The 19,569-nt window shown below is 48.6% G+C and overlaps 1 protein-coding gene across 1 annotated transcript in view; it reads left to right on the top strand.

Moving 5' to 3' along the window:
- The window catches only part of NWD1 (NACHT and WD repeat domain containing 1), a 60,065-nt gene that overhangs the window by 21,115 nt on the left and 19,381 nt on the right, over positions 1-19,569 (top strand). Inside the window, 6 exon segments of the mRNA XM_078054074.1 lie at positions 3,339-3,542; positions 4,768-4,927; positions 5,533-5,650; positions 6,287-6,445; positions 11,395-11,592; positions 14,472-14,594. Coding sequence (XP_077910200.1) covers positions 3,339-3,542; positions 4,768-4,927; positions 5,533-5,650; positions 6,287-6,445; positions 11,395-11,592; positions 14,472-14,594 — 962 coding nt within the window.

The following is a 19,569-nucleotide window of genomic DNA, read 5'->3' as shown; positions in this document are numbered from 1 at the left end:
TCCAGTTTCACAGGCAGGTTTTCCTTCCAGACCTTTTCCTTTGCACCATGTCAGTCAAGATGGCAGTGATCTGACCAGTGAGGGTGGCTTTTTGTTTGTTTGTTTGTTTGTTTGTTTGCCAGCCACAGAATCCGCTCGTGCTAGTGTGTAGGAAGTCAGGGCTTTGTGCCAAGGCCATGGGGAGAGCTCAAGCGGTCCAGGACCACCCACCAAATTGCTGGCTCTAGGGGGGGCGTACCCAAGATCTCATGCCGTACCCCAGATTTTGTGACTGGTGCCCCCAGAGTGGAGGCTGGGCCTGGGTTCTATAAGAGTACAAAGACGGACTGGGGAATGTTCCAGGGTGAAGGGGTGGGCCGTCAGGCCAGCCTGATGCAGTCCTCATGGAGGAGGTGGTGTTGTCATGGGAACCAGAAAGCCATGAGAATCAGAACAGTTTCTCATCCCCTGGCCCTCTGGGTCCTCTCTGCCCATTGGCTTCTGTTCTGGGCTCTTCCTTTGTTCCACTTGCCTTGAGCTTCCACTGGCATCATTAGCCACCATTTCAGAGACCTGGCACTGCCTACTGGCCCCTTCTTAAGTCCCGATTCCAAAATCTGGGGAGACAAAAATAATCGACCTGCTCAGTCCCATGTCTTGTCCAATTAGTAAAGCCAAGGGTCTCACGGGGGTGTCGGACCAGCCGCCCCAGGGACTGGCAGGGGCAGGTGGTTTAGGGAAGGAGCCTGCAGGGGTGATTTCAGTACCTCTTGTTCCTTGAAAACACATCATGCTTTCCCACGCAGTCAGCATGCTGTGATGGTGGAGAGCCCAGCTCTCAGAGCAGATCTGAGTCCTTCTAGGCCAGTGGTTCTTGCCGGAGGAGATTCTGTCCCCAGGGGACCCTTAGGCCACATCCAGGGACATTTTTGGTTGTCGCAGCTTGGGGGTGATGCTGCTGGAATCTAGTGAGCAGAGACCAGGGATGCTGCTAAAAGCACAGAACAGTCCCCACCGTGAAGAGTGATCCGAGCCCAAATGTCAGTGGTGCGAGGCTGAGTAATGCTGGGAGGAGCACGCCTTGTGCCTTCCCTCACTTCTCTATCCAGCACCTGGCAACCGTTAATCTACCTCGTGGCTTTCTGGATCCTGCTCTAAACGTTTCAAGTAAATGGAATCATACCCTGTGCGGTCTTTTGTGACGGATTTCTTTCACTGAGCGGACTGTTTTGAAGGCTCATCTGTTGCAGTGTGTGTGTCCGTACTTTGTTTCTTTCTATGGCCAAAGAATATTCCATTGTATGGATATACCCCTGTCTTAGTCCATTTGAGCTGCTGTAACAAAAACACCATAGAGTGGGTGGCTTATAAACAATTTATCTCTCACAGTTCTGGAAGCCTGGGGAGTCCAAGGTCAAGGTACCGGCAGATACAGTGTCTGGTGAGAGCTCGCTCCCTGGTCCATAAATGGGCATCTTTTTGCTGTGTCCTCACATGACAGAAGGGATAAGGGAGCTCTCTGGGGTACTAAGCCCACTCATGGGGTTCCACTTTCATGACCTAACCACCTCCCAAAGGCCCCACCTCCTAATATCATCACCTTGCTGATTAGGACTTCAACCTGTGGATTTGGGGGAGACACATACTCAGTCCATAGCAACGACATTTTGTTTATCCATTCATGGACATTTGGACTGTTTCCACCTTCTGGCTATTGTGAATTATGCTGCTCAGAACATGCATGTACAAGTTGTGGTTTGAACACCTGTCCGGAGTGAGATTTTAAAATCATAAATCTGATTCAGTCCCTGCCCTGATTAACCCTTCCAGTGACTTCCCATCACCTGGCTGCCTTCCACCCCATGCCTGGAGCACCCTGGCCCCAGATCTCATGCTGGCCCCTTCCCTCCCACCCAGTCCCAGCTGCGGTGGCACCTTCCCAGAGGGACCCACCTCCTCCAAGAACAGTCTCTCTCCTGCCTCCCCCCCCCCACCATGTGACTCTTTTTCGTGTGACGCGGTGTATCTTCTTCCTAGCCATTGGTGTTACCCAATTTCTTTGTGCTCTTTTCCTGCTATTTCCTACCTGGCTCTGGGGATGAGAAGATAAGCTTCATGGGCGTCTAGCTCTCTGTCCCTCAGGAGTCAGCATGGTGCCTTGCATGGAGACGCCCCTCCATGAATAATGGCTAAACAAACCTGCCGATGGTTTGTTGATGAGCCATTGACCTCCTAGGACCCAGCATCTGCTTCTCTGAGAAAGAATGGACTGGCCTGGCCCCTCCCCGGGGGGCCCTATACAGAGCCACGCTGCCAGGGAATTATGGGACTGCAGCTTCCTTGATAGCCATCCTGCAAGCCTGCTGGGCTGTTCCATCCGGCTCAGGTGGGATGAGCCATCGAACCTGAGCCAGAAAGGAGGGGACCCAAGCTTGATTTGTACTGAGGGTACATGAAACAGTGGGAAAGAAGCTTCTATCCTGAAGGAGAGGGTTTCTGAGGAGGCACAGGGCCACACAGGGGTGCTGGTAAGTGGACCCCCGAGGTGTAACTCCCAGAAATTCTGGTTTGGAGAAAATTGTGATATTATAGCTGGGATTGTCCAAGATGATTGATCTCGCAGAAGAGACCCCAGGGGACACCCACCCTGTTATACACTAGAAAACACTAAGTGAGCAGGTGCTCTATATATGTGGCGGGTGTTCTGATCAAAATGAAGATTTCGATCCGCATCAGAGAGTTAAACACACACACACACGCAGGTTGCCCACAGAAGCCAGCCTCCCTCTTTCCCTTGCTCTGAGGGGTGCTCTGATTGCTGTCCTTCCCGGATGAAATATGCAGGCAAATCCAGTTTTCCCAGTTTGATCCTCTCAGGTATCAGGAAGTCCCTTGTGATCCAGCACCGAAACGTCATCACTCATCCCCTTTAGGGCCGCTTCCCTAGGGGTGGAAGGCAGCCAGGTCCGGTCGGCCTTGGTAAGGAGGCTGGATACTTTTCTGGGGCTGGAACACGGGTGAGCCAGGGTGGGCACAGTGGTTTCTGCATTATTTTTCTAAATGACCTCTTGCCTCCCTCCCTACGCCGCCCGACTCATGCGAGCCTGGGGAGAAGCCAGTTCACGGCTCTGCGGGGGTGTGTGCAGAAGGAAAGAGCAGGACGGTCTTACTCGATGGGCACAGCTGTAACCGGGCATCAGTACCTGCTGGGCACGGTCCGAATGCCAACCCTCGGGGTGGACCCTCTGGTGGCGGGCAGGATGCTGTGCTGCTGGCCACGTCTCCCCGTCCCTGGGTGTCTGCGCCCTCCGACCGCAGGAGACACAGCGTGTCCCAGTGCCCGTCCCTTCTCCCTGCAGGCATGGGCTCTCAGAGGCAGAGCTGAAGGACGTCCTGTCCCTGGACGACGAGGTCCTGCAGGCTGTGTACCGGGACTGGACCCCGCCCAGCAAGGAGCTGTTGCGTTTCCCACCCCTGCTGTGGGTGAGGCTCCGCCGGGATCTGGGCCACTGCTTGGCCCGGCGGCCCGTGGACGGCTTCACGCTGCTGGCCATCGCCCACAGGTGGGTCCGGCATGGTGGACATGCTGTCTGGGCTTCCGGGAGCGAGGGCTCGCTCATCGGGCTCCTCATTGTTCCAGATCCTTCTTTTACCCCCGTTCCCAGCGAAACAAGGGCGTTTAGCACGGCATTCAGGGGTTTCCACACCACTAACTAACTAACTAACACACAACTAACTCGGTTTTTAAACTGAGGATACATTCACATAACATAAAATTCATCCATTTAAAGTGTACAATTCAGCAACGTTAAGTGCATCCACAATGTGGTGTAACCATCACCTCTAAAACGTTCCAGAACAATTCCATCCCCTCAAAAGGACACCTGGTCCCCATCGGCAGTTACTCCCCATCCCCCCACCTCTCTGGCCCCAGCCCCTGTCTGGCACCCACAAATCTGCTCTCTGTCTCTGTGGATTTGCCTCTTCTGCACGTTTCATATACATGGAACCACACAACATGTGGCCTTTAGTATCCAGCTGCTTTCCTCGGCATAGAGCTTCCAAGGTTCATCCGTGTTGTAGCGTGAATCAGGGCTTTGCTCCTTTTTGTGGCTGAGTAATATCCTGTTGCATGGATGGACCACATTTTGTTTATCTGTTTATCCATTGATGGACACTTGGGTCATTCCTCGGGCTTGTGGTCAGTGCTGCGTGAACACATGAGCACAAGTTTTCATTCGAACACCTGTTTTTTTTTGTTGTTTTTTTTTAATTCTTTTGGGTCTATACCCAGGAGTGGAGTAGCTGGGTCCTACAGTACCTTATTTTAAGTTTAAGTTGAGGAACCCAAATGTTCCTTTTTAAAGTAAATATATTTAGGGGTGCCTGGGTGGCTCAGTTGTTAAGCGTCTGCCTTCGGCTCAGGTCATGATCCCAGGGTCCTGGGATCGAGCCCCCTCATCGGGCTCCCTGCTCAGCGGGAAGCCTGCTTCTCCCTCTCCCACTCCCCCTGCTTGTGTTCCCTCTCTCGCTGTGTCTCTCTCTGTCAAATAAATAAAATCTTAAAAAAAAATAAAGTAAATATATTTAAGGGGAAAAAAGAAAGATGGGCCAATTTATAGATGAATGTTAGGTAACAAGTAGGACAGGTGGTCAGCAGAGCCAGCGAGCATCTGGCAGGTGGCTTAGGAGGGACCTGCATTTGGGAACAGGTTCCTGGAAGGCTGGGGGCCCCCTCTGAGCTCACCCCATCCCCCAGGCCCATGAGCCCATGTCCCCTCTCTGCAGGCAGCTGGCCGAGGTGGTCCAAGAGCGCTACCTGTCCGGGCCCGAGAGAGCCAAGAGGCACGGAGTCTTGGCTGACTTCTTCTCAGGGGCCTGGAGCCAGGGCACCAAGAAACTCATCACTCTGCCGCTGGTGGGGAAGCCCCTGAACCTGGACCGCAAGGTGAACTGTCTGTCTGGGACCCCTGCTCACTACCTGCACACTCCACCCTGCTGTGCGGGCAAAGCCAAGGCTCCCTGGCTAGGACCACCTTGCTCTTTCTTTTCCATCCAGAATGCTCTCCTCACCTTCGTCCCTTCTCTTCCCACAGAAAGCAGGAGGTCCCCTCAGCCTCTGAGCATAATGGGATCGGGAGCAGCAGATGGGGAATATGCCCTCCATCCCCAACATTCTGGGGTGAGGGGCAGAAGAATCACAACATTCAGGCGCATACAGAACCGCCCTAAACTCCTGGCATCTCCCACCCCTGGGCCTTTGCGCATGCCATTCCCTTGCCCGGGAATACCATTGTTTTCCTATAGGGTTCCCCAGACAGACTCCTACTTAAACTCTGAGACCCAGCTCCGATGCCCCTTGGATTCCCTGAGCCCCAAGTTCCTCCCTCTGCCCTGGCCCTGCCTGGGGTGGGCGTGGGGCACCTCCGTCTGGAATTGTGTCCCAGTCCCCTCCAGTGTCACACGCGCGTGGCGGCTTGGCCCATGTGTGTGGAGTGAATGAGTGACCTTATGTCATCGTGGCCTGGCTTCCAGCCCCCTCCTCCCCTGCAGGTGGCCCCTCAGCCCCTGTGGTTCTCAGACACGGTGGCAAATCTGCGGAAGCTAAAGGAGTTGCCCCATCACCTGGTCCACTCAGGACGCATCGAAGAGCTGAAACAGGAGGTTCTGGGTAAGGGTTGCACCCATTGCAGGGGACAGTGAGCGGGTCCCAACCCTCCGCTGTGCTCCCGCCTCCCGGAGCCTGGGAAGGGTAAAGGGCAAAAGTCAGAATGCTTGGCTCCTCCTAAGACAGTGGTTCTCACCAGGGGTCATTCTGTGCACCAGCAGGGGACACCTGGCAATGTCTGGGGACATTTTGGTTGTCACAGCTGGGGGAGGGGTGCTACTGGCATCTAGTGCTAGTTGATAGTGCAGAGGTGAGAAATGTGGTCTTCGAATGAGACCCTGTCTGTCTGTCTGTCTATCATATCTGTCATCTTTCATCTTTATACCTATCCATCTATCATCATCTATGTACCCATCCATCTATCCCTCCATCTTTCTATTTGTCTATCTACCTATCCATCTGCTCCTCCCTGTGATTCTCAACCCAGGGTGATCCTGCACCCGGGGGACTCTTGGGGCAATGTTCGTGTTTTTGATTATCACTACTGGGGAGGGGCTACAGGCATCTGGTGGGTGGAGGCCAGGGGTGCTGATCAGCATCCTACAGTGCACGGCCCCAACATCCGCAGTGCCGATGCTGAGAACCCCCAGAGAAATGGATAGGTGTGTGTGCCCCCACAACACCCCCTGCCCCCCACAGGCAGCATGAACTGGATTTCCTGCCGGGGTGTCTCTGGGGGCATCGAGGGCCTGTTGGATGACTTTGACCTGTATGGCCCTCACCTGGACTGTCCCGAGGTCGGCCTGGTCCGGGACGCCCTCCAGCTGTGCCGCCCGGCTGTGGAGCTCCGAGGCATGGGTGAGTCGGCCTGGCCGGGAAGCGGGGGCGGGCCGGGGCCTTCACTCTGCACTGACTTCTAGAAGCCCATTCTTCTCACTGAGCCCCCAGCTGGATTTTCATTAACCCGCACACCTTTCCTGTCTACACCTGCGGGGTTTCTAGAATCTTGAATTGAACCTGGAAGAGCTTTAGATTGAACACTACCAAAGCGGTGTCCGCCCCCTTCCCTGGCCCGGCACCTTTTTCTAGAAAGGGCCAGATAGGAAAAATCTCAGGCAAAAATCGAGGAAATTATGTTAGTACTTAATATAACAAGACAGAAAACACGTTCCCATGACTTTTTTTATTGATAATAATCAAAATACAATCATAATAATTGAACATGATTTTTTGTAACACAAGTCTACTCAAGGGGTGCCTGGGTGGCTCAGTTGGTTAAACGTCTGCCTTCAGCTAAGGTCACGATCCCAGCATCCTGGGATCGAGCCCCACATCGGGCTCCCGGCTCAGCGGGAAGCCTGCTTCTCCCTCTCCCACTCCCCCTGCTTGTGTTCCCTCTCTCGCTGTCTCTCTGTCCCTGTCAAATAAATAAATAAAATCTTTAAAAAAAAAAAAAGTCTACTCAAGAGAAAGAAGGGGGAGTTTTTGCTCTGGGGGAAAACATTTTGCTTAATTGGGGTTCAAAGTCGGTGTTTCCTGCCATCCTGTCCATTGCAAATATTGATCTGTAAAAAACATCCTTAGCTCCTGGGGTAAACCGTTGGGCTGGGTTTGGTCCACCCTCTGCCCTAGAGCTCGAAGAATCTCTGATGCTCTGCCCAGGATGGTGTTTTGTTGGTCTGTTTTCATCTTCATTTTTAAATTGTGTGAAAATACACAGAACATAAAATTTACCAAAGTAACCATTTCTAAGTGTACAGCCCAGTGGTGTTAAGCACATGCACAATGTTGTGCAAATATCATCACCATCCATCCCCAGAGCTCTTCCATCTTGCCAAACCGAGACTGTCCCCATGAAACACCAACTCCCCACCCCCACCTCTAGCCTCTGGCGCCCGCCGTCCTACTTTCTGTCTCTATGAATCTGACCACTGTAGGGACCTCATATCAGGGGAACCATGCAGTATTTGCCCTCTATGACTGGCTTCTTTCACTCACCATGATGTCCTCAAGGTTCATCCATGTTGTATTTCCTTCATTTGTAAGGTTGAATAACATTGCATTGTATGGATGGACCACATTTTGTGTATCCACTCATCCCTTGATGGACTCTTGGGCTGTTTCTCCCCTTGGCCCATTGTGAATCATGCCACTGTGAACACAGGTATACAAATATCTTTTCAAGACCTTACACCAAGACCTGGAGTATACACCCAGAAATGCAATTGCTGGATCAAATGGTAATTCTATGTTTATTTTTTTTTGAGGAATCACCATATCATTTTCTTTTTTAAAAGATTTTATTTATTTATTTGACAGAGACAGAGAGACAGCAAGAGAGGGAACACAAGCAGGGGGAGTGGGAGAGGGAGAAGCAGGCTTCCCGCCGAGCAGGGAGCCCGACGCGGGGCTCGATCCCAGGACCCTGGGATCATGACCTGGGTTGAAGGCAGACGCTTAACGACTGAACCACCCAGGCGCCCCCCACCATACCATTTTCCACGGTGGCTGCACCATTTCACATTCCCACCAGCAGAGCACAAGGATTCCAATTTCTCTACATCCTCACCAATACTTTTAATTTTCTGATTTTTTTTTTTTTAGATTTTAAAAAATTTATTTATTTGAGAGAGAGAGAGCAGGGGGAGGAGCAGAGGGAGAGAAAGAATCTCATGCAGACTCCATGCTGAACGTGGATCCCCATGCAGAGCTTGATCTCACGACCCCAAGATCACAGCCTGAGTTGAAACCAAGAGTCAGACACTTAACCGACTGAGCCACCCAGTTGCCCCAATTTTCTGATTTAAAAAAAAAAAAATAATAGTCATCCTAATGAGTATGAGGTGGCCAGTGTATCTTTTTTAAAAGATTTTATTTATTTATTTGTGAGAGAGAGGGAGAGAGAAAGCATGCATAAGTGAGGGGGGGGGGACAGAGGGAGAAGGAGAAGCGGACTCCCCACTGAGCAAGGAGCCAGACATGGGGCTCCATCCCAGGACCCAGAGATCATGACCTGAGCCAAAGGCAGCTGCTTAACCAACTGAGCCACCCAGGCGCCCCCAGGGTGGTTTTTATTACACAGTTCCCATCTGGTTTTTGTTTGAGGGTTTTATAAGGAGTTTTATAGAGGTGTTTAAGTCCCTATATCCCTTCTGGGGCTCCCTTGGAGCTTAAACAAATGCTCCTCCTAGGAGAAGCCCAGCCGCCACTGAACCTGGACACCCCCCTGGCTCCCTAGTCCCTGCATTCTCCAGCACTGCACCCTTTTTCCATCTGTCTTAGCTCTTATTATTTCTACCGGTTGTCTTTTGTATCACCTGAGGGCCCCACCGGACTCTGAGCTCTGTGAGGGTAGGGGCATCATCACTTACTCCCTGCCAAATTGCTAGCCCTATCACATAGACCAGTCCTGGCCAAGAACTCAGATTTGGAGCCCCACCGTGTTGATTCAAATCTGGGCTTTGCCACTTATTGGTGGTGTGACCTTGCAAGTCCCTTATGCTCCCCACCCCACCCCCCACCTTGCTGTCCTCAGTGTTTCCATCTGCAAAATGGGGATGCTGGTCAACCTTCTTACCTAGAGCTTCGAGGAAAGATATGCAAGTCAATTCTTGCAGAGCCTGTCCCCATGGTGCCATCCAAGGGTCCTATTACTGTCACATGATAGCATCAATATTGTTGATGTGAACGGCCTTCGACAAGCCATTTCTTTTGTTGTGTTGTTGTTTGTTTCTTTGGGGTTTTTTTGTTGTTGTTGTTGGATGAGTCACTTCTGCGTGGAGCCTCAGCTTCCATCATGTGCAAAATATGGGATTGAACTAAAGTATGTCCCAAGAGGAAGATGCTGGTGCCCACCATCAGTTTGGCCTTTCTTGTGCATTCATGCTCAGCAGTTGTAAACCTCACGGGGAGTGATTTACCAGGGAAACAGCCTTGGGAACAACTGCCCAGTTCGAGGGAAGATTTAAAAGCCCAAATCACAGCACGTTCTTTTCAACAATCCTTGATTGACAACCTGGGGCTTGCCCCGCATGAGAAGGTGTAGGAATGAATGTCACCACCAGAGGGCGCAGCTGGCCAACCTTGAGTTCCAGCACATTCCGGGACTTTGAGCCTGCTCCTCAAAGCCCACCGGATTTCTCCTAATGCCTCAGGCTCCAGGATGATTTGGTGTGGTGCTGTTTCTGACTCTATTTTTATTTTAAAAGCCGATATTTTGTTCACCATGGGTTGGGGGGCATTAATTTTGATTTGTTAAAATATTGCATTAAAATAGTATTTATCTGGGGGCGCCTGGGTGGCTCAGTCGGTTAAGCGGCTGCCTTCAGTTCAGGTCATGATCCCAGGGTCCTGGGATCAAGCCCCGCGTTGGGCTCTCTGTTCAGTGGGGAGCCTGCTTCTCCCTCTCCCTCTGCTGCTGCTTCCCCTGCTTGTGCTCTCTCACTCTCTGTCAAATAAATAAATAAAATCTTTTAAAAAGAAAAAAATAGTATTTGTCTGGGTGGTTGAGTTTGGTGGTGCCACCTTAAATTTTGCACCCATGGTGAGTGGGGCACTCACACCTGGTCCTGACCTTGCCTCATTTCACCCACCAGCAAACCAAGGCACAGGGCATTGCCACCATTGCCCCAAACCCCACAGTTAGGACAAGATGACAACAGGGAAAATGAACTGCCTGCTTCACTGTCCCTGGTCTTCATTCGAGGTTGGAATAAAACTTTTTAGGTTAGATTCCTGCCTCTTACTGGCTGTGTGACCTTGCACAAGTTGCTTAACCTCTCTGAGCCTCAATTTCCCCCTTCATGAACTAGGCATAATAATGAGGATACCTCTGTTGTGGTAGGCAGAAAACACGGCCCCCCTCCAAAGATATATTCACTTCCTAATCCCTGGAAACTGTGACTCTTGTCTTATATGGCAAATGATGTGATTAAATTAAGGAACTTGAGATGGAGAGTGGGGTGATGATGATGATCCGGTAGAAGTGGGTGGCTCAGGCTCCAGCAGTGAAAGAATTCACCGGAGGCAGAACAAAGGAGATAGAAGTTTCTAGAACAAAGGAGATGGAAGTTTGTTGAATACACCCCAAGGGAGCTGCAGGCAGGACCACACAGGGGAGAGGCTGTCTGCCCCACAGCAGTGGGAGGGGCTGTATTTAAGGAGGAAGGTCAGGAGGTCTGGGGACATATGGAAATTTCCTTTTTTTTTTTTTTTTTTTGTATCTGTGCCTGGTTGTCAGTAGCTGGTCCACTAGGGCTTCTGGATAATTTGAGGCGGCTCGCCTGATGGGCCTGTCTTCAGTTCAGTGGTCGCTGTGGGCCCTTTTGCCTTGCTCTGCGTTGCATTGTTCAAGCCCATTGCCGAAAAGCGGCCTCTACCATTTACTGGGTGTCTGTGATGTTCTAGGCTCTAAGAACACAATGAACAATCATCCCTGTTCTCGGGGAAACTCAAGATCTAGGGTAGTGAAGGAATAAACAAAGAAATGTCAATTGTAGCTCTGATGAGCTCAGGGGAGTGGGGGTGGGGTGGGTGGATTAGAGGGCTGGGCTGGAGAATGCTCTTTAAAGAAGTAACCCTGGAGCTAAAATGAGATATTTAGCATGAGAAAGGGGAAGGGGAGAAGAAGGAAGTATTCCAGGCAGAGGAACCAGCGGGGACAAAGGTCCAGAGGCTAGGAACCACCTGGTGCCCTTGAAGTAGGGGTGAATGTCCTTGGAAAGGAGAGAAGGAGGCAGGAGAAGATGGTGGCGGACTCCACCCGTCAGCAGTGCCCTTTCCCTTAACCTGAGTCCTCTTTGTTGCAGAGAGGAGCATCCTATATACAGAACTCCTGGCCCGACTCCATTTCTTCGCCGCCTCACATCCAGCACTGGTGGGACAGCTGTGCCAACAGGCCCAGAGCTGGTTCCGGGTGTGCCCCCACCCTGTGCTCATACCCCTTGGGGGATTCCTCCAGCCCCCGGGGGGACCCCTCCGGGCAACCGTCACAGGCTGTCACAAGGGTGAGTCTCCCCAGCACAGCAAAAATCCTGCCAGGCCTCCGTCGTGCCTGAGGGCAGTGGATGGCAAGGGTTTCTGGCTGCTCTCTGGGGCTCCCCTCTGTTGGTAGGGAGGCCTCGAGGGTCCCATCAGGGTGTGCCCTTGCTGTCTCATGCTGACTCGACTGTCTCTGCCTCCCAGGGACTGTAGATGAGTATTGTAAATACTGCTAATGAGCCCAGAGCAAGGGGGTGCTGACTGCCTCTAAGAATCAAGTGTCCATCTTACAGATAGTTTTTGTGATTTACTGGCTCATGCTAGTAAGACCAAAAGGTAGGGATTGATGACTGACTGGCCCCTGAGAGGCTGGTGGCACTCATAGATTCCCCCGGGACACCAGAAGTTCAGAGAGGCAAGAGGACTTCGTTCTCTCCATTTGTTTGTTTCGCTTCCTTCCCTTCTTCCTCCCCCCACTTCCTTCCTTCCTTCCTTCCATCTTCTGTCTGTCCTTTGTCCATCCATCCATCATCCATCCATCCATCCATCCATCATCCATCCATCCATTATCTATCCACCTTCCTTCCTTCCATCCTTCCATCCTTCCTTCCTTCCATCTTCTGTCTGTCCTTCTGTCCATCCATCATCCATCCATCCATTCATCCATCCATCATCCTTCCTTCCTTCCATCCACCCATCAGTCATCCATACTTTCATTAGTTATCTTCATTCTATCCCTCTCTCCACACCACTTATCTTTCCATTTCCCTCTTCTGGACATCTTCCATCCACTCACCCCTCCACCCATCTATCCACCCAGCCATTCATCAACTCGCCCACCCATCTCTCAGTTGATTCATCCATCTACTCATCTCACACCCATCCATCCACTCATCCATTTATCCAGCCAGCCGTTTAGCTATCCACTCATGCACCAGTCTACCTCCACTCATCCATCCCTTCATCTGCCCACCCATAATCTCTTGCATTAATTATAAGGCCACTAAATATACAATGAACTTGTGGTTCAAATGTCAATTATTGCAACTCAGGCCATTTCTGTGCCATGGGCCTTGTAGGGAAAGATACATTCCCAAGGCATAGAGCTTCCAAAATAGAAATTCTAAGAAATTACGTATGATACATGGAGGAATTGATTTAGGGACAGCTGCTAGAATGCTGTGTTAAGAAGGGTTCTGAGACCGAATCTAGTTTAATGGGTAAGACTGTGTATTTACTGGGTTACAGGTTCGAATGCTATAACAAAGGACAAGATAGCAGTGACTTAAATAAAATAGTGGTTCATTTCCCCCTCACTTAACAGTCCAGGCATTAAGTAGAGGTAAAACTCCAGGTCTCCAAGGCGTCAGGGACCTAGACTCTTTCAGTCTCGTTTGCTGCCATTTTCAATGTGAAACTTCCATTTGATGGTTCAAAATGGCAATTCTTGCTCTGACCCACGCCAGGGGCATTCCAGCCAGTGGGAAGTGGGAAGGGGAGGTGGATGGAAGATCCCTTCCCTTTGAGGGCATGGTCTAGAAGCAGACTTTATCACCTCTGGGATGAGTGTCTCATTGGTAGGAACTTGGCCATCTCCAGCTGCAAGGGAGCCTGGGAATTACAGGGTCCGGAGGAGTGCGGACTCTGCTAACACCTGTGGGCTCCTGGCTTGGTTACAAAAGGAAACACGACAGGATGGCTCTGGGGGACAAATCTCAGATAGTGCAGTGGCTGATTCGTGGTATCTACCTCAGCATAGGCATAGGAAGTTACAGTCTGAGTGAAATTTTGTTTTTGCCATCCCTCGGTGGGGGGAGATGATCTGTGTTTCGGACCCACCATGCCTCTCTGACAAGCCCCAGTCATGGCGAAGCTGCGGAAGTTTCTACCCATCCTGGGCTTCAGTTTGGTCATTTTGTAAATGAGAAGTTTGAGTTCACATTTCCAAGGTCACACCGTAAGTGACCAGAAAAAAAAGAAAGAAAGAAAGAAAAGAAAAACAAATCCCGTGTCCTCACTCCCTGTCCCAATGAGGCGGGAACAAAATCTGGGCTTCTCAGACTTGGATTGGCTCTGATTTCAACACTTCCCCCTCACTATTTTACATCTGGGGAAACTGAGGCACAGAGCAGGGGAAGGAATTACCCGAGGGCATTCAGAAAGTCTGGTCTCCAGCTATCTGGGCCAGTGTTTTCTCCCGTGTAACTTGGTGCCTCTCTCCTCAGCAATGTTTCAATCAGGACCCAGCAGCGAGCCCTGGGCTGTTGTTTGCCCAAATTATTGGCAATTTTTTTTTTTCTTTGGAGCACCAGCCTTTATTTTTCCATACATGTTGATCTCGAAGAGAAGTCAGAAGCAGAGTCCTCGTTCTCAGCCAATATAATTCCATTTCTGAGTCTTGTCCAACTAGGGCAGGGTTTCTCAACCATGCGCTATTGACATTTGGGACTGGGTCATCCTCTGCAGGGGGGAGGGGGCATCCTATGCATGGCAGGGTGGTCAGCAGTTCCCCTGGCCTCCACCCACCGGATGGCAGTCACACCCCACTTCCCAGTTGTGACAGCCAAAAAACATCTCCAGACATTGCCCAGTGTCCCCAGGCTCCAGACCTTCCCCAGGAGCAGAATCGCCCTTCGGTGAGAACCACAGAACTTGGGAGACACTTGTGACCTCGATGTGGTTTGGTCCCTAAGAGCAACGTAAATGTTACAACCGAGATCTGAACCTGGCCTCCAACAGTGCTGGCTTCAAAAGCCTGGCCCTGCCACTTTCTGGGTGTGTAGCTCTGGACAAGGGACTGAACCCGTGCCTCAGTTTCCCCATCTGTGGAGTGGAGCCCCATTAGAGGACCCCGTGGCTGAGCCCGGGAGCTGATGTGGTCACTGTTGTCCCTGTGTGGCCACAGGCATCACTGCCATGGCGTGGAGCCTGGAGGAGAGGCTGCTGGTTGTTGGCACCCAGGACGGCTTTGTCGCTGTGTGGGACATGGAAGAGCAGCAGGTGATCCACATCCTAACTGGACACACAGGTGAGGCTTGGGAAGTTGGCTTCGTCAACTTAGTCATCAAGATAAATAATATTTTGGGGCGCCTGGGTGGCTCAGTCTGTTGAGCATCTCACTTTGGCTCCGGGGATGATCTCGGGTCCTGGGATCGAGCCCCACGTCCGTCCGGCTCTGTGCTCAGCGGGGAGTCTGCTTCTCCCTCTCCCTCTGCCCCTCCCCAACTCCTGCACGCTCTCTCTCTCAGATAAATAAATAAAATATTCTTTAAAAAAAGATAAATAATATTGCAATGCAATGTTTAAAAAAAATCAAAATTAATGCAAAAAAACCCACCATGAATAAATAGCAAGCTGTCTTAAAGACAGGATCAGCGATAGTGCCGTGCCAAGCCATATGGAAGCCAGAGGCAACAGGGAAACTCAGCGATCTGGCACCTCCTTAAATTTGGCACCCGAGATGAGTGCCTCACTCGCCTTACCTTAATCCTGGCCCAAGTCAGACTCAAGTATTTGGGAAGGCAAAATATAGTTACAGATTGTAATGAGGACAACAGGGTGTCATCAGCAACTGTAACCCAAGTGACCCACTCAGGGCAGGCAGGTGTAAGGCATTTCTTCCAGTGGGGACGATTCAGCCAAGACACCAGGGGTGCGAACAAAGAGGTGGGCAAAGGGCAGAGGGGTAGGAAGAGGAAGAGCATCCCAGGAATGGGAAACAGTCAGTGCAAAGGCCCTGACAGGGGGACAGAGACTGGCATGTTTCCAGAAACAGCAAGGAAGCCATGAGGCTGGAGCTTGAGACATTGTATCAAATGAAAGAAGCCCACATCATGTATATGATTCATTTATACAAAATGTCCAGAACAGGCAGATCCAGAGAGACACAGAACAGATTAGCAGTTGCTAGCTGGGGAGGGAGGAAGGGAAAGTGATTGCTCATTGGGACAGTGTTTCCTTTTGAGGTGATGGAAATGTTCCAGAATCAGATAGAGGTGATGGTTGCACAATACTGTGAATTACTATGTCACTGAATTGCACACCTCCAAATGGTTTACACGATAAGGAGAGAAGGGGGAGGGAATGCCAGGTTTTGAAAATATTCTAAATTTAGACCGTGGCGATGGTTGCATAGCTCTTGACCAGACAAAGACCAATGAATTGTACCACTGTCTGTGGAATGGGTGAATTTTATGCTTGTGCATTATATCTCAATAAAGGTATTATTTTAAGATTTTATTTATTTATTTGAGAAAGAGAGGGAGCAAGAGAGAGAGAGCACAAGCAGGGGGGAGGCAGAGGGAGAAGCAGACTCCCCACTGAGCAGGGAGCCCAATGCGGGACTACATCCCAGGACTCTGGGGTCATGAAGTGAGCCGAAGACAGACCCTTAACCTACTGAGCCACCCAGGTGCCCCTCAGTAAAGGCATTAAAAATATTATTTCATCGTGAACCAAAAATGTATACTATTTCTTATTTTTTTCTCAACATTTTGCCATAAACATTCTTTTTTTTCCCATTGAATCTTTTTTAAACAACTTTATTGAGTTGTAATTGACATAGCATTCCTCCCATTTTAAGCGTAGGATGCAACAGTTTTTGGTAGATTTGCTGAGTTGTACAACCATCACCATAATCATAGAACTTTCCATCACCCCAAAGGAGTTCCCTTTGCACTGCCTGCCCACTTTGTAGTACATCTCCACCCCTACCTACCCCCAGCCCCGTGGCAGGCACCGATGTGCTTCCTGGGTCTATCAACTCGCCTTTTCTGGACATTTCATGCAAATGGAATTGCACACTATGTGATCTTTTGGTACACCGCCTGATGTGTGTGAGGCTCGTCCTCACTGTTGCATGAGGCAATAGTTTGTCCTCTGCATTTTGCCGAGTCCATCCGCTGTATGGAAGGGACAGCGTGTGTTTATCAGTTGATCACATCAGTTGAAGGACATTTACATGGTTTCCAATTTGAGGCTGGTATGAGTCACGCTGCTATGATCCATCAAATGTCATATTTATCATGTTGAAATGCAGCAAAAATAGTTCATTCTTCTCAACAGATCATGTTCCAGAATGTATTAAATGATTTTTTTTTGTAATTTATTTTATTCCATTTATTTTTTTTTAAATTTTTGCTATTTTAGGCTACTTCTAGTTATCTGCTATCGTGGATAACACCGCGACGAATCTCTTTTTACTCTCATCGATATTTTTTTCCTTCTGTTGAATATTTCCAGTGAGAAGGAGTCTTGAATTGGAGGATGTGAGCATTTCTATGGGTTTTGAGAAGTGGCATCTTATTGCTTTCCAAATAGGCTGTATGTATGTTACAGAATAACCCCCCTCCCCAACCCCAAAGCTGCAAGCATCAGATGTTCTCAACTTCTTTGTTTTTTTTTTTTCTTTCAAGGGCTGGGAGTGAGGTGGGTCCTGATAGAGTCTCTGTCAAATAAGATTCCATTCATTTTATTATCATCAGGATGGCTATTTTCCTATAGGTCTATTCAATATTTGTATTTTTGTGTGCGTGAGCTGTCTCTCCAAGACCTGAACCCATTTACCAATGGACCTTGATTCATTTTTGAAAAAGTCATCAAACTTTGTAATTAGGAAATCTCAGTAATCAGTTTATTGGCAAAACAGAGAGCATTAGGGGCATATGTACTAAGGAAAGTGAAAGTTTCCCATCACATGCTGGTGAGCTGGAGGTCATTCATCCTGGCTTGCGAGAGCTGATGGTGTAGTTTTCAGGAATGTGGTGAGACAGTTATCAAACACAACCATTATTTTTAAATTTTTTTAAAGATTTTATTTATTTATTTGAGAGAAAGGGAGAGAGAGAGAAGGGGGACAAGCAGACCCCGTGCAGAGAGCAGAGCCCAATACAGGGCTCGATTCTGCAACCCTGAGATCATGACCTGAGCCAAAATCAAGAGTTGGCTTGAGCAAGCAACCGAGCCACCCTGGCGCCCCAAACACAGCCATTATAAAATATTCAATTATAGAAGCTTGCAGCTAAATCAATTCCATTAAAATAAGGTAATAAATACTCAAAACTCAGCATTTTCTTTCTTTCCTTTTTTTTAAGAGTTAACATTGTAACACCAGGTCCTTACATTTTTCCCTTCTGTGATAACTTTGAGACAAATCCTCTGGCTCTCCTCTTTCATGAACTCACTCTCTCCTGCATACTTCTCTTTCACAGCCTACCCACTTTTTTTTTTTTTTAAGATTTTATTTATTTATTTGAGAGAGAGAGAATAAGAGAGAGAGAGCATGAGATGGGGGAGGGTCAGAGGGAGAAGCAGACTCCCTGCCGAGCAGGGAGCCCGATGCGGGACTCGATCCAGGCACTCCAGGATCATGACCTGAGCCGAAGACAATCGCTTAACCAACTGAGCCACCCAGGTGCCCAAAGCTCAGCACTTTCTAAGTATCGTACCACACTCTATTACCTATGCCCTTGACTACTGTACCCATGTGGTGGAAATGGGGTGCTTGTTACTGGTTTCTCTTTAAGACCCTACATTCAGTGACGTCATGTTAGTGGCTTGAAATCAACCAGGGATGGGAATATTTACACCAAGGAAACTGGCAAATGCCACAAATCAGGGTTTTCCCCAATCTCCTTGGAGAGCCCGTTGTGAAGCATTTACTAGTCCCTTTCCCCAAGGGGTGTTTGGATATACATAAATATGTGTGGTTTTATATAAAGTCACATAAGCTTTTGCTTGTATAACCTGTTTCTTTTTTCAGTTAACATCACATATTTTGCCTCTTTCCATATTTATGTATGTATCTCTAATTCATTTTAACTGTAGCATAGTGTTCCATGTGTGGGGATATTTTGTAACGTATTACTATGTACACAAATTTTGGGTTGAAAAATACCCAAATTGCAACAAATAAAAATTTCCCACTCCTCCTGTCATTTAAATTATAAAGAAATAAAACTCCCTTTAGTCTCTCCCATCCATCGGTCTCCATGGAAGTGATCAGGACTCACAGTTTGTTATATGCCATAAGCAATTTTTTTCTAGACTTATGCAGAAATGGCTCTGTATAGGCTCATGTACTTTGAGTTTGTGTCAAAAGCAGATGGTGCTATTTTATACGCTAGGCTGTAACTTGCTTTTTTCACAATATATTGTAACAATGCTTTGTAGCGGCTGAGAGCCTGGGTTCTGGGCTGGATTCCTGGTTCCACTACTTATTAACCATGTGGTTTTGGATAAGTTACAGTACTCAGCTCTGCCTCTGTTTCCATATCTGTACAATGGGATAATAATAGTACCTCATAGACTTTTTATAAGATTAAAGGAGTCTAATGCATGTAAAGTACTAACAACTATACGTGTTACATAGAAAGCCCCCAGTAAGTATTGGCGGTTGTAATAATTTATTACGGTTAGGTGTATATATAGATCTATCTCATTATTTTTAATGGCTGCATAACATTCTTTGTAAGGGTGCACCATATTATTTAACAACTTCCTTTTCATAAATAGGTTGTTTGCAATTTTATTTTTATAAGACAACACCGCAACTAACATCCATATCTTTACACACCTATGCTATTACTTCAGCAAGACACATTCCTAGAAGTGGAATCTCTGAGTCAAATTGTATGCACATTTTTCCTTTTCCCTCTTTTTCTGAGCATTTTATTTTGAAATAATTCTAGACTCACAAGAAGTTGCTAAAATAGTGCAGAGAAGTCCCTCATACCCTGTATGCGCTTTCCCAGAACGGCAGCATCTTATTTAACTATAGTGTATTAACAAAATCAAGAGACTACACATTTTAACTTTTGGTAAGTGTTACCAAATTGCCCTTTACAAATTTATATATCAATTAATACTTCCATCAGCAAAGTATGAAAGTAACTTATTTCTTGTATCTTTGTCTGTAGTACAGTGATCAATCTTTAAAATTTTTGCCAGGGACGCCTGGGTGGCTCAGTAGGTTAAATGTCCGACTCTTGATTTCAGCTCAGGTC

Source organism: Halichoerus grypus, chromosome 1 (genome assembly GCF_964656455.1).
Source record: "Halichoerus grypus chromosome 1, mHalGry1.hap1.1, whole genome shotgun sequence".
In the NCBI taxonomy this organism is placed as follows: domain Eukaryota; kingdom Metazoa; phylum Chordata; class Mammalia; order Carnivora; family Phocidae; genus Halichoerus; species Halichoerus grypus.
This window is presented reverse-complemented; position numbering and strand designations above follow the sequence as displayed.